The sequence below is a fragment of the Rhinoderma darwinii genome (genome assembly GCF_050947455.1).
Source record: "Rhinoderma darwinii isolate aRhiDar2 chromosome 5 unlocalized genomic scaffold, aRhiDar2.hap1 SUPER_5_unloc_2, whole genome shotgun sequence".
Taxonomy (NCBI): domain Eukaryota; kingdom Metazoa; phylum Chordata; class Amphibia; order Anura; family Rhinodermatidae; genus Rhinoderma; species Rhinoderma darwinii.
Window position 1 is genome coordinate 348,795 of NW_027461776.1, and position 14,244 is coordinate 363,038.

The 14,244-nt window shown below is 44.0% G+C and overlaps 1 protein-coding gene across 1 annotated transcript in view; it reads right to left on the reverse strand.

Moving 5' to 3' along the window:
* Nucleotides 1–14,244, reverse strand: part of OBSCN (obscurin, cytoskeletal calmodulin and titin-interacting RhoGEF) — a 297,141-nt gene that overhangs the window by 159,915 nt on the left and 122,982 nt on the right. The window contains exons 34-42 of the mRNA XM_075847538.1: nt 13,613–13,879; nt 13,142–13,408; nt 11,425–11,691; nt 10,859–11,125; nt 10,471–10,737; nt 9,298–9,564; nt 7,431–7,697; nt 7,050–7,316; nt 6,557–6,823 (exon numbers count right to left, since the gene is read on the reverse strand). Of these exons, the coding sequence (XP_075703653.1) occupies nt 6,557–6,823; nt 7,050–7,316; nt 7,431–7,697; nt 9,298–9,564; nt 10,471–10,737; nt 10,859–11,125; nt 11,425–11,691; nt 13,142–13,408; nt 13,613–13,879 (2,403 nt within the window). The remainder of the gene's footprint in view (nt 1–6,556; nt 6,824–7,049; nt 7,317–7,430; nt 7,698–9,297; nt 9,565–10,470; nt 10,738–10,858; nt 11,126–11,424; nt 11,692–13,141; nt 13,409–13,612; nt 13,880–14,244) is intronic.

Genomic DNA, 14,244 nt, shown 5'->3' on the forward strand with positions numbered 1-14,244 from the left:
TGAAACAGGACTCATGGTAGCGCTCACCTTTTCTTCTCTGGACAATCATTCTTCCAGATGTCCCAGACAGTGTGAAGGGGGCTTCCTAAAAGAAAATAACTTAACCGCCAGTGCTCTGAAGTCCAATCCCTGTACTTCCTGCACAATGTCAGTCTGTCCTTGATGTTTTTCTTGGAGAGAAGTGGCTTCCTTGCTGCACTTCTTGGCCCCAGACGGGCCTCCAAAATCCTTTGCCTCACTGTGTGTACAGATTCGCTGACACCTACTTGCTGCCATTCCTGAGCACGTTCTGCACTGCTGCTCAACCGATCCCGTAGCTGAATTCTTTTTAGGGGACAGTCCTGACGGTACTTGCTGGTCTTTCTTGGGTGACCTGAAGCTTCTTCACTGCAATTGAACCTCTCTCCTTGAAGTTCTTGATGATACGATAAATGGTTGATTTAGGGACAATCTTACAAGCAGCAATGTCCTTCCCTGTAAAGCCCTTTTGATGCAAAGCAATGATGACTGCACGTGTTTACTTGTAGGTAACCATGGTTAACAGAAGAAGACAATGATTTCAAGCACCATCCCCCTTTCACGAGCCACCAGTCTGCGCTTATAATTCAGCAGGACAGAGTGATGTCAGCCGCCTTGTCCTCGTTTACACTTTCTCCTGAGATAACGAGACGATCACTGAAATGTCAGCAGGTCATTTTGCGGAAGGGCTGAAATGCAGTGGAAATGGGGTGTTTGTTAAGTTGATTTTCGTGGCAAAGCATGACTTTACAATAATTGCAAATAATTTGATCACTCTTCATAACAATCTAGAGGTAACGCAACTTCCACTATAAAAACTGGAGCAGCAAAAACTGTGTGAAAACCAGAATTTGTGTCAGTCTCAAAACTTTTGGCCAGGACTGTAAACCTTAAAAATAGAAAATACACAAAAAAACATGAAAAATAATGTTCGGAAATCAGAGTCAATGCTTGTGACAGAAATGTAAGAAATTGGCCAAAGAAAATGGATTTATAGATAGAAAAGCCAAACCAACACCTGAAGAGCAGAAAGCCAGGTAAAAATGGGAGAAGCAATCATGGAGTGCGGAGGATTGGAGGAAAGGGATGTCCAGTGATCAATCTGGTGCCGTTCTAAGGAAACATATCAAGATGTTGCCTGAAGAGGACAATCACATTTCCTCACTAATTTCTGATATGGAGTTGTATGTCGGGTAAAAGACCAGGAATGATCATTACCTCGACAGTCAGTGCACAGGTTACATGGAAATGTTGGACACTTTTCTCAATCCATCGCTAGAACGTAGGTTTGGTGCTGATGAAGTCGTTTTTCAGAATGATGATGCATCTTACCATAAAGCAAAGGGTGTTGAAGCTTTTCTGCAGGAAATATTGACCCAATGACATGACCATTACAAAGCTGACCCGTTACTGCTCTTCCAGAAAGTTACAAGCAGTTTGATGCAGAATATTGTTGATCATTAGTGAAGTCCTCCAAGAATTGAGGGTCATGAAAGCCCGAGGAGGAGTACTGATTGTGATTGCTTTTGTTGATGATTCCATAATTTTCTCCTATACTTGATCTAGTTAAACATATGCCATTAATTCAAATAATTTCCCTTCATTAGTTTGAGATGTTTCATGAAGTCAGTAGGTTTAAAAAAGCTGCTCGACCATCCTCTAATTGAGGGATTCCGTCATTTTTGTTAGGAGAGATGATGTATTCTTATGATCATTAACCGTCACACTGAGGGACGCGGTGGTCTGGTGGTCTCGATACACACACGTGTAGTCTCCAGCATCTTGAAGGTCCTGGTGACCTATAACCAGCTCAGCAGCAGGACCTTCCTGGTTGAGTCGATACTTGTCTCCAAGTTTACGTGTCTTCAGTCCTTTTCTCCACTCCAGTGAAGTGTTCTGTTTGGTCAGGACACATCGGAAGGTCACAGATTCTCCTTCAACACCGTCCTTGTATTTCAGTTCCTCTTTAATTAGTGGAGAAAGGGCTGGCAGGACATGGAATGAAGACAACATTTAAACACACAAGTTTATAGACCGGCCACCCGCCAGTTCACCGCTCAGCAGTAAGACCTTTACAAATTTACACTGGTCTCTAGGGGCTTCAGGCCTTTTCTTGTTCTTTGATTTGGTCAACGTACAACAATGTCCATGATACATCTGATCTAAGACACGTCTCCCATCAAAACACTAACTCAACAAATCTGTGCTAGACAGGACATATTTCCGATTTGAGTGTACTGTACTGTCTTTATGATTCCATACTGGCGCCCTAACCTGAAGTGACCAACATTCACCCATTATACAACCAGCCACCGATACATGGAGAGTCTAGTAAACATAGAGGATGATGATGGACATAAAATATAAGACGCACACAAGATCATAAAGAATGTTAAAAAATAAAAAAGATAACCACACATACTCCCGGAACCCATAACATTAGCGCCAGTCCATCGTCTGCAATGTTCATCATGGAGATGTCAAAAGCTCAACTCAGCCGCCCAAATGAATACGTTATAAGTGAATTAATCTTGGTATACTACATAATGTAGAGGAATTATCCACTGAAATACACTACCGTTCAAAAGTTTGGGGTCACCCAGACAATGTTGTGTTTTCCATGAAAACTCACACTTATATTTATCAAATGAGTTGCAAAATGACTAGAAAATATAGTCCAGACATTGACAAGGTTAGAAATAATGACTTTTATATGAAATAATGATTTTCTCCTTCAGACTTTGCTTTCATCGCTCCATTTGCAGCAATTCCAGCATTGCAGACCTTTGGCATTCGAGCTGTTAATTTGCTGAGGTCATCGGGAGACATTTCCCCCCCCCCCCCATGCTTCCAGAAGCCCCTCCCACAAGTTGGATTGGCTTGATGGGCACTTCTTGCGTACCATACGGTCAAGCTCCTCCCACAACAGCTCTATGGGGTTGAGATCTGGTGACTGCGCTGGCCACTCCATTACAGATAGAATACCGGCTGCCGGCTTCTTCCCTAAATAGTTCTTGCATCATTTGGAGGTGCTTTGGGTCATTGTCCTGTTGTAGGATGAAATTGGCTCCAATCAAGCGCTGTCCACAGGGTATGGCATGGCGTTGCGGAGTGATAGCCTTCCTTATTCACAATCCCTTTTACCTTGTACAAGTCTCCCACTTTACCCCAGACCATCACATGACCTCCACCATGCTTGACAGATGGCGTCAGGCACTCTTCCAGCATCTTCTCAGTTGTTCTGCGTCTCACAAATGTTCTTGTGTGATCCAAACACCTCAAACTTCCATTCGTCTGTCTATAACACTTTTTTCCAATCTTCCTCTGTCCAATGTCTGTGTGCTTTTGCCCATATTAATCTTTTCCTTTTATTAGCCAGTCTCAGATATGGCATTCTCTTTGCCACTCTGCCCTGAAGGCCAGCATCCCGGAGTCGCCTCTTCACTGTAGACGTTGACACTGGCGTTTTGCGGGTAATATTTAATGAAGCTGCCAGTTGAGGACCTATGAAGCGTCTATTTCTCAAACTAGAGACTCTAATGTACTTGTCTTGTTGCTCAGTTGTGCAGCGGGGCCTCCCACGTCTCTTTCTACTCTGGTTAGAGCCTGTTTGTGCTGTCCTCTGAAGGGAGTAGTACACACCGTTGTAGGAAATCTTCAGTTTCTTGGCAATTTCTCGCATGGAATAGCCTTCATTTCTAAGAACAAGAATAGACTGTCGAGTTTCACATGAAAGCTCTCTTTTTCTAGCCATTTGGAGAGTTTAATCGAACCCACAAATGTAATGCTCCAAATTCTCAACTAGCTCAAAGGAAGGCCAGTTTTATAGCTCCTCTAAACAGCAAAACTGTTTACAGCGGTGCTAACATAATTGCACAAGGATTTTCAAGTGTTTTCTAATCATCCATTAGCCTTCTAACATAGTTAGCAAACACAATGTACCATTAGAACACTGGAGTGATGGTTGCTGGAAATGGGCCTCTATACACCTATGTAGATATTCCATTAAAAACCAGACGTTTGCAGCTAGAATAGTCATTTAGCACATTAACAATGTATAGAGTGGATTTCTGATTAATTTAATGTTATCTTCATTGAAAAAACTGTGCTTTTCTTTCAAAAATAAGGAAATTTCTAAGTGACCCTAAACTTTTGAACGGTAGTGTATTCATATACACATTTTATGCTATTGACAAGAAGGAGACCAGTACTTGAGATGTTTGGTGTTCGGATCTTACACAAGGGGTGATAATGTAATCTCAACAATGTAAAAACAACAAACTCCATATAAATGTGAACGAAATCTATGAAATAAAGGGTTGGAACCGCATCTCAGCGTCCACCAGAGAGAGCGAGACAGATGGAAGGACATGGACATGACTACTGGTTTTAGATTGTAATGTTTTCTGATTATTATGGAGTCATGGTCTGAAAATGAAGAAGCCACAAAACCAAAACATTATACATGGAATTAACAATTCCAAGTGATCACGATGGATGAACAGATGATAAGAATAGCGCAGCCATGGAATTAAATGATCTTGTTAGATGAGCAAAATGGTGAGGACAATGAAAGAAGAAAGGTGAAAAGTGTTAATGGGTGGGAATGGATCATCAACAGATCTGGTAGAGATTATTACCCTTCACGCTCAGGGACGCGGTGGTCCGACGGTCTCCACACACACACGTGTACTCCCCGGCATCTTGGAGGTCCAGGTGACTGATCGTCAGCTCAGCAGCAGGACCTTCCTGGAGGAATCTATACTTGTCTCCAGGATTAAGAGTCTTTGGCCCTTTTCTCCACTCCAGAGGAGCCTTTGGTTTTGTGACGGTACAACATAAAGTCACAGATTCTCCTTCAACACCTTCCTTGTCCTTCAATTCTTCTTTAAATTGTGGGGGAAGAGCTTTTAGAAGAGGGAGACAACATATGAAACGACATGTTGGGTAGAAATTCCATAGTTACATAAAGCGTGCAGTAGACAGGCGAGCAGTGCGATGAGTGATGGATGGTAGACAGTGATCGTACATGCTGAGGATCAGGCATTTCTCATGGTGCTTATTACAGATGCTGGGAGTTACAGTGGTAGGATATCAAATGGTGGTGATATTTATGTTCTTTACCAATGACAGTCAGAGAAGCGGTCGTCCGATGGTCTCCACATATACATGTATACTCCCCACAGTCGTTCACGTCCAAATTCTCAATAAGAAGCTCAGCAACGAGACCTTCCCGGATGAGCCTGTACTTGTCACTTGCCTGGAGGACCTCACGTCCTTTCCTCCACTCTACAGATGCTTCGGCTTTGGTTAACTCACAGCACAAAGTAATTGCCGTTCCCTCAGAAGTTTCCTTGCTCTTTAATTCCTTTCTAAATCGTGGTGGGAGAGCTGACATAGGATTAATAGCATTCTGATTACACGAAAGTAAACTGGATGTGAGGTGGTTTCCCTCTCTGGTGGATCATGGGTATTCAGGGTTACGAGGATCGGAGTTAGTACTTTGCTGACAATAATAATTGACCTCATATTCCTGACACAGAATTTCCCACTTTACAGTCGGACCTGATCTATTATTTGTGGAGCTATTTTACTCGTGTTCCTGGGACCTTTTTTTTGCCTCCTCTCCAGTTGATGTCCTGAAACCCTGAGATACAACAACCCCTGAGATTCACATTCATTTTGTTATACTTGACAAAGATTCCTGTTGGGTCAAAACGTTGTCAAACTTGGTGACTAGATCTCCCATGTCTGTAGGAGCGGAGCGTAAAGGTTGTAGCTTTACAGTGTTGTCTGCGACCCAAGCGTGTGTGACTCCTATACCCATCTCTGATGACAATAATTAGGTGGATGTAGAAATATTGGATTGCACTCCTGGTTGGAACCTTCAGGTGCTGTGAGTGTTCGGGTTTGGACAACCCACAATATACGTAGAAGAAACAACCCAAGCACTCAAGTTGTTGGGTTGTTTCTTCTACGAATAATTAGGTGGAGGTCATGAAAGCTGGTGGTGGCTGTATGGCTCGTTGATCTTGCATATAATTTGAGAAGTCACAAAATAATCTCAGACTCCCCATAATTTAATGTTTTTTTTATTATTACTCATATTAGCTGAACACTCCAATATTCAGCTCTGAAGTTTTCGCCTTAGAATGTTTTTGACTTACAAACTGGATGCAGCAGCTTTTGTGCTTTACCTTCTTGACTCCCCTACTGCTCAACCTTCTTCTGCCCCCCCTGACTTTCCTCTCTCATTAACCCCTTGTCCTTTACCCTCTCTTCCCCCTTTCTTGTAAGAGGTCTACAACTTGTCTTGAGCATGTCGCACACATATATATGTAAAGTTAGTAACGCTGTTTTGCTAAAATTTGGTTAAATTGTCTACAAGATGGAAGACGTGATAAAGCAACGAGAGATGGAAGAGAAATATAGAATAAGACAGAAAGAGTTGAAGACAACGTAGATGATTTTGTAGAGAAGTTATGGCAGGGATGTTGGTGGGATACAGTTAGAAGAGAAAGAATTGATGGAAATTTACCCTTCACGGCCACTGAAGCCGATGTTTGGTGGTCTCCACAGACACACGTGTACTCCCCGGCATCCTCCATATCCAGGCAGTTAATGACAAGCTTAGCCACGAGACCTTCCTGGACACATTTGTACTTGTTACTTGATTTCAGCATCTTTTGCCCTTTTCTCCACTCCAGAGACGCCTTGGGCTTGGTTAAGGTGCAATGCAAGGTCACCGATTCCCCCTCTACACCTTCCCTGTTGTCCAATCCGTCTTTAAATCGTGGAGGAAGAGCTGGGAAAATGAAGACAACATTGAAACTTTTAGAGAAAAGCAGTGACAAGTGTGGGTGCAGAACAGACCAGTGATGATGGAGGGGAACGTGATTGTGAGGTAGGAGGTGGGTTTTGGTCATGGTGAAGAGGGAAGGAGAAGAGATGTGATCTGTTTTATATGTCGTGGGTAAACAGGAAAGACAGGTTATTGCTGCTGTTAGAGAAGATAATAAAATCTATATTACCCTTCACGGTCAATGTGGCCGCAGTCTGAGTATCTCCACAAACACAAATATATCTCCCGGTATCATGTTGGTCCAAGTTGTGGACGACCAGTTCAGCCATTAGACCTTCCTGACTGAGTTTGTACTTGTCACTGGGCTTAATGATTTTGTGTCCTTTTCTCCACTCCAGAGACGCGTCAGGTTTGGTCAACTCACAGTGCAAAGTTACCGAGTCGCCTTCTACGGCTTCCTGATTTTTTAGTTCTTCCTTAAATTCTGGTGGTAAAGCTGAGAAACATGAAGATAAATACAAGTGAAGGAACTGCCTCAGTAAACGTTGGGCTGGTCAAACAAGGACAAGAGAGAAACAAGAGGATGACTAGACCCCGCTCTAATATTTACCATTCACTACCAGAGTTGCCGACGTCTTCTGATCTCCACACACACACGTATAGTGGCCGCCATCATTCACATCTACATGAGAAATCTCCAGCTCAGCATTGCAGCCATCCTGGATCATCTTGTACTTGTTGCTGGGGTGAAGCACCTGGTCTCCTTTCCTCCACTCAAGTTGGGCATTGGCTTTAGATAATTCGCAATTTAGACCAGCCGAGTGCCCCTCCGTACAATCCTGGTCCTTGAGTTCTCTCTTAAATCTTGGTGGCAAAGCTGACACAATGTGGAAGGAATAAAATATTTATTAATGAGAAATTTATGCAAATCTATCGCCGGGTCCCTGTTATCCACATTCTAGGTATTATTTTGTGTATAAACATTCACGAACGCTCCTCAAGTATTGAATTCTACTCAATGCCAAGAGATGCAGCTACAGCCCCGAACATTTCTGACATTATATTCACCTTCTTTATTATATCACGTACGAAGAGAAATCCCACTGAAGCAATAAGCCAAGTGCTCAATTCAAAGCTCAAGGAGAAGTGATAGCACCTCATGGCACCTCCAAATGGAAACCAAACTAATGCCGCTCCCCTCTCCCAACCATTACCCTGGGGGTCTTGTGAACAGCTTAAAGGCTATGGAAACCTTAGCAAGACAAATAGTTTTTTTAAATAAAAATGTCTATCAGTGTGTTTGGTGCAACTTTGTAAACACTTTTTGTTAAAAAATTATTTTGACTTTTTTAGCTACAGCTGCTCTGTATTCTCCATACACAGTAGCTGCATCTAGCCCTATTCACGGAATCCGTCAGTCCTGCGGAGCTGACGGGTTTAGTGACAGCGGGTCCTGAGTGTCTCTGACAGTTCATAACTTAGATGTGATAGTTTAAAGGTGGATCCTGCGTGTCATAGACACTCAGGACCCGCTGACACTGAACCCGTCAGCTCCGCAGGAATGACGGATTCAGTGAATAGGGCTACATGCAGCTACTGTGTATGGAGAATACAGAGCAGCTGTAGCTAAAAAAGTCAAAATAATTTTTTAACAAAAAGTGTTTACAAAGTTGCACCAAACGCACTGATAGACATTTTTATAAAAAACAACTATTTGTCTTGCTAAGGTTTCCATAGCCTTTTATTGTGGCATCGCAGTTCTGAGTCCTCAGGGTTGAACTTTTCTCAGCCTGATGTTCTGGTCACAATGAGTATGTTAATTTGTATGACGGGTGAATGTTTCATGTAAATATCCAGAGTTAAGATCCTGGACCACAACAGAATATTTTATGATTTTTCCGTTCTCCTTTTTAATAGGCGGTGGGGAGATCAGCTGACCACCGCAGGTCAGGCTTCTCGGCGATCAGCTTCTATTGCTACGGAAGCCGCGGCTAGCTACACATCTCCCCTGCAGCAGCCACAAATATAGCATCACATGTCGACCATTGAAATGAAGGGGTGTCTACGGTGTATAGACGTGCTGGAGCCGCTCTTGCTGAGCAGCTCTCGGTTTTCGCACACAGAAGGTGGTCCTGAGTGGGGACCCCTCTCTATGATGTCCATATGCCCTAATAGGTCATAACATCAGGGGTTATCATGGGGAGAAAACCCTTTTAAGCTTGAGTTGACCCCTCATGTTTATTACTGTCATCTCCCTCCATTATATACATCACATGCAGCTATAATACGAGGATGTCATCAGACCAGTCAAACCAAAAAAGATGGAGCCCCCGGATACGATGGTGGGACAGATCAGACAATGGTGAAAAAACGAATTAATAGTCATTACCCTGATGATAAATGTTCTACCCGGAAACATCCAGCGGATGATTGGATTGTGCGCCGGGGTCAGTGGACGCCATTATTCATTTTTTTACCTTTGACATTTACGGAGGCCGCAGTTTCTTGGTCTTCATGAACACATCTGTAGATCCCGGCGTCCTCCTCACATAGATCAGTAATGACGAGCTCGGCGGTGGAGCCCTCCTGTCTCAGGACGTGTTTCTCGGATTCTTGAAGGACTGTATGTCCCTTTTTCCACTCTACAGTGACGTCAGGCTTGCTGAGTTCACAGTGAAGGACCAGACTCTCGCCCTCTGTCGTGTCCTCGTCCTTCAGGCCGTGTTTGAAATGAACAGGAAGAGCTGGAGAATGTGGAACGCAGTCTGTGAATATCCGTATTACTGTCTAATTGTGGCAGGCAAATTATAATGTCATTAGTAAAAGGTTTTAGCCGTATCACACTATATATTGTATATGAAAGAAAGTAGCCGCGCACATTCGGGACATTATTCATCAGCGGTAGGAAATTTTCAGGTGAAGAAGGATTAATAATGTACATCCAATAATTCTATACCTATAATGGTCTGTGTGGAGAAGTAGGATTAGCTATGAACCTAACCCATAACCATAATCTCTAACTGTAATACATAACTCCAACCTCTGACACAATCTCTAACCCTAATCTATAACCCTAATCTATAACCCTAATCTCTAACCCTAACGTCTAACCCTAATCTATAACCCTAACGTCTAACCCTAATCTATAACCCTAACGTCTAACCCTAATCTATAACCCTAATCTATAACCCTAACGTCTAACCCTAATCTATAACCCTAACGTCTAACCCTAATCTATAACCCTAATCTATAACCCTAACGTCTAACCCTAATCTATAACCCTAATCTATAACCCTAACGTCTAACCCTAATCTATAACCCTAATCTATAACCCTAACATCTAACCCTAATCTTTAACCCTAATCTATAACTTTAACGTCTAACCCTAATCTCTAACCCTAATGTCTAACTGTAATACATAACTCCAACCTCTGACACAATCTCTAACCCACATTTAGAACGCTACTTCTAACCCTAATCTGTAACTCTAATCCAGCGACAATGCTTGTAGTGAGGTCCGTTTAGTGGTTTTGGCTGTTGCTGTAAAGAACCAACAAAATGAGAGATGACATAGAAAACAGATAATAAAAACGTAAATGAAGCCTAAATTGGATATAAAACGGCAGAGATGAGGGTGGCGGCTGCTTTACCATTGACTATGAGAACGGCTGTGGACCGCTGCTCCCCACAGACACACGTGTAATCTCCGGTGTCCTCCCGCTCTAAATCCCGTATAATGAGCAGCGCTCTCGCCTGGTCCTGTCTCATTTCATATTTCTGTCCTGGTCGGATCACTTTCTGCCCTCTTCTCCACTCCACGTGAGGCGGGGGTTTGGTAAATTCACCGCTCAGAGTCACGGCTCCCCCCTCCGGAGCCTCTTCATTCGTCAGCTCGTGTTTGAAGAGAATGGGACGTTCTGAGGATTCAGATGAAATAATATATGAAATGTGGATCTTATTCTGGTTAGAGACAGTAATAAGGCAGATCGTCCTGCTGAACCCCAAAAGATAAAGCTTTGAAGACTGATGGGTGATTACCATTGACCTTGATGTTGGCGGTGGTCTCTCGTACGTCATACACACAGCTGTAGCTCCCACCATCTTTCAAGTCAAGGTCATGAATGGTCAACTCCGCCACCAAACCTTCCAGTCTCATTGTGAACTTGTCACTTTGCTTCAGTGCTGCGTGTCCCTTCTTCCACGCCACGGAGGGGACCGGCTTAGAGAGTTCACAGTGGAGAGTGATATTTCCTCCTTCTACTGCCTCCGCGTTAACAAGTTTTTCTTTAAAGAGTATCGGAAGAGCTAATCCATAAGAAAGGTGAAAAAACAGGCACAATGATGAATCACGTAAGATCCTAAGAAAGCAACTAACCCCTGCAGAGGAGTGGACGTGGCCACTGAATTTACCAATGTCTACATTATAATCATGAGACCTCCCGACAAAATGGAGATGATGAATTCAAGAAGAGAGTGGAATCCCTTAAAGAGTTCCCCAAATTTGTGCCCATCACCCCCACAATGGAGCTTACAGAACTAGTGACCTCACTGAGGCCTAATGCTATACTGGATGTGTATTCACATGTAGAGAAGGAGTATTTTACCATTGATGGTCAGTGTGGCCGTGGTCTTCTGGTCTCCACACACACAGGTGTAATGCCCGGAGTCTTTGTCATGGAGATCTTTTATTACCAGCTCCGCGCTCAGCCCTTCCTGCCTCATTGTGTATTTGTCACCAGCTTTAAGAGCCTGGTCCCCCTTTCTCCACTCTATGGAGGCACCGGGCTTGGTGAGCTCACAGCGGAGCGCGGCCTCTTCCCCTTCAGTCGCCTTTTTGTTCTTTAGTTCTTCTTTAAAAAGCGGTGGTAACGCTAAAAATACACAAAATATTCTAACTCTTATAAGAAAAAAGACAAAAGAAAACCATAAAATGGCTAAAACATCCCACAGCATCCCACCAACTGGGCGGACCGTGAGATCAACGAAGACCCCACCATGTTCTCCACACCCCCCGCATATCTTTTTTTGAAATCACAGAAGTACAAAAAGATCATCAATAAGGTACAGAACATTATAAGATGACCTGGAACTTATATCAATGACCATGGAGGGGAACATACGGCACGCGGTGGGATAGAAACTGGACAAAAACTTTCACATTCTTCCAAAAAGTCATATAAGTATTTTCTGGAAGCTTCTGATACAATCGACACGAGTGCTGCTCAGATGAGGACAAAAACTGAACTTAGGACACGGAAATAACGAGATGTACATGAACCAGCGGGATCCCAGTAACAGTCAGTAATGTCACCTACAGCAGCATCAGGTCCAGGCTTCACTACTCTCACGTCTACTTTTTCCAGTTGTCACAGCCACACCCCTTTAGCTTTTGGTTTGCAGACGGAAAGGACACTCCAGCCTCCCGGGAGACCATATAATGCCCACACAGCTATACAGGACTGGACGGTGATGATTCTGCAGGATTTCGATACTTACTGTGGTATCAGTCCAATTGATTTACATGTAAACCTGAGGACCTCAGATCCCGTGTGTCATAACTGTATCCAGCGGGTGATAGAACTTCTTTCTTACAAGGACTTTAAATCAGGTCATCGATAAGATCCACTAATAAATGTGTGCTAATAGCTGCATATGCCCCCTCCCCAAATGTTCCTTAACATGCGGATGGGGGCAGTAATCCTGCGTATATTATATAAGTAGCCCACGTCCTCTCATTAAAGTGAAATTGCAATGATATTCATGACATATCCACAGACTTCTACTGCCAAACAGGGGTCAAGAGACACCTTCCAGAAAGGTTGGGGTCTCAGAAGTGGGACCCCCGCATAACACACGTCTGTTAGAATACCCCTTTATGCCTCCTCAGCCAATCAAAAGGGCGCAGAAACTCACTGAAAGCATTTCCTGCAAACAAGTCTAGGGGGCGGGGCAAACAGACATGAGCCCTCCTGCCCTCCTGCCATGTTTGACATCCACTATTTGTGGTGTCACGTGGCATATGTCACCCACTAGTCGGCCCTGTGGCGGTCTGTGTAGTGGGTAGAGACTCTATTAGATTTCTGATGTCTTAAGTTTAGGGAGTCTGCCTGGTGACATAGGGTCTTTAATCAAGAATAATTTGGACTTAAGTTCCATTTTCATGGAAAGTTTGACACAACCAAAAATTTGACAAAACCTGCCCCAGATACGGAGAGTGTTGCATTTGTCTAAACCCTCAGCTGTGGAAATGTTATTCTCTACATCTAGAAGGTGTAACAGAGGAACCCTTTATACATTTTATTCCCCAGGGTGGGACATTACCAGTTACTCTCACGATGCCGCTTGTCCAGTGCTCTCCACAGATGCAGGTGTAGTCTCCTCCGTCCTCCGGTGCCAGGTCACATATCACCAGCTCTGCCGTCAGCCCCTCCTGACGGACCTTGTACTTCTTGCTCTGTTTGATGGCCGTGTTCTCCTTCCTCCACTCGACGGGGGCGTCCGGCTTGTTGAGCTCACAGTGCAGAGTGATGGAGGCTCCTTCTCTGGCTTCCTGCTGGGTCAGCTCCTGCGTGAAGAGGGCTGGAAGTTCTGGAGAGAGAACAGAGTGATGATGGAGGGGGGTGAACGCTCATCTCCTGTTTACTGATAATATTTCGATATTTCAGGTGTTTAGTGATAATCGAAGGTTTCGCTCCCTGTCCGTCAATCAAATCAAGTCTGACAGCAAACTCCACCAATCAAAAATAGAATAATAACCATCATGATAACCATCATAATAACCATCATAATAACCTTGCACTTTGACCCGGGAAGCAGTTTGTTGGTCTCCTGTATCGCAGGTGTAGGTCCCAGAATCCTCGGATTTCACATTGTGAATGACCAGCTCCACGATGGTTCCCGTCTGCCTGAATTCATACTTGTCATTCGCTTTAAGTGCGGTTACGCCTTTTTTCCAAATGACATGAGCATCAGCCTTAGTAATCTCACAGGAGAGAGTGACGGAGGAGCCTTCTTCCCCATCACAGTCCTTCAGATCTTGTTTAAAGCGAACTGGAAGAGCTACAAAAAGAAGAACTTTAGTAATCGACACAATATCCGCGGGTACAAGTCCTGCCCCCTCGTGGTGTATCCCACACCCATGTACTACATCCTGTAATGTCCATGGCTGCGGGCCGTCAGCTCCAACCTCCCCCTGACAGCCGCAGACACGAGTAGGCAAGCGCTGGCCCCAGCCTCCTCCTCAGGAGTCGGCAGCGCTTGCGTCCACTCACCTCAGCCGGATCCCGTAGGGATCTTAAAGGGGCAGCGCGCACCAAACATTCTGATGAACGTTGACCCGTGAGTGCCCTGGACTATAAGAAGGGTCCAGCCCCCTGCTTCTATGCCTGAGCATTGTTGATGTTTCCTAAGTTTGTCTATGTGAT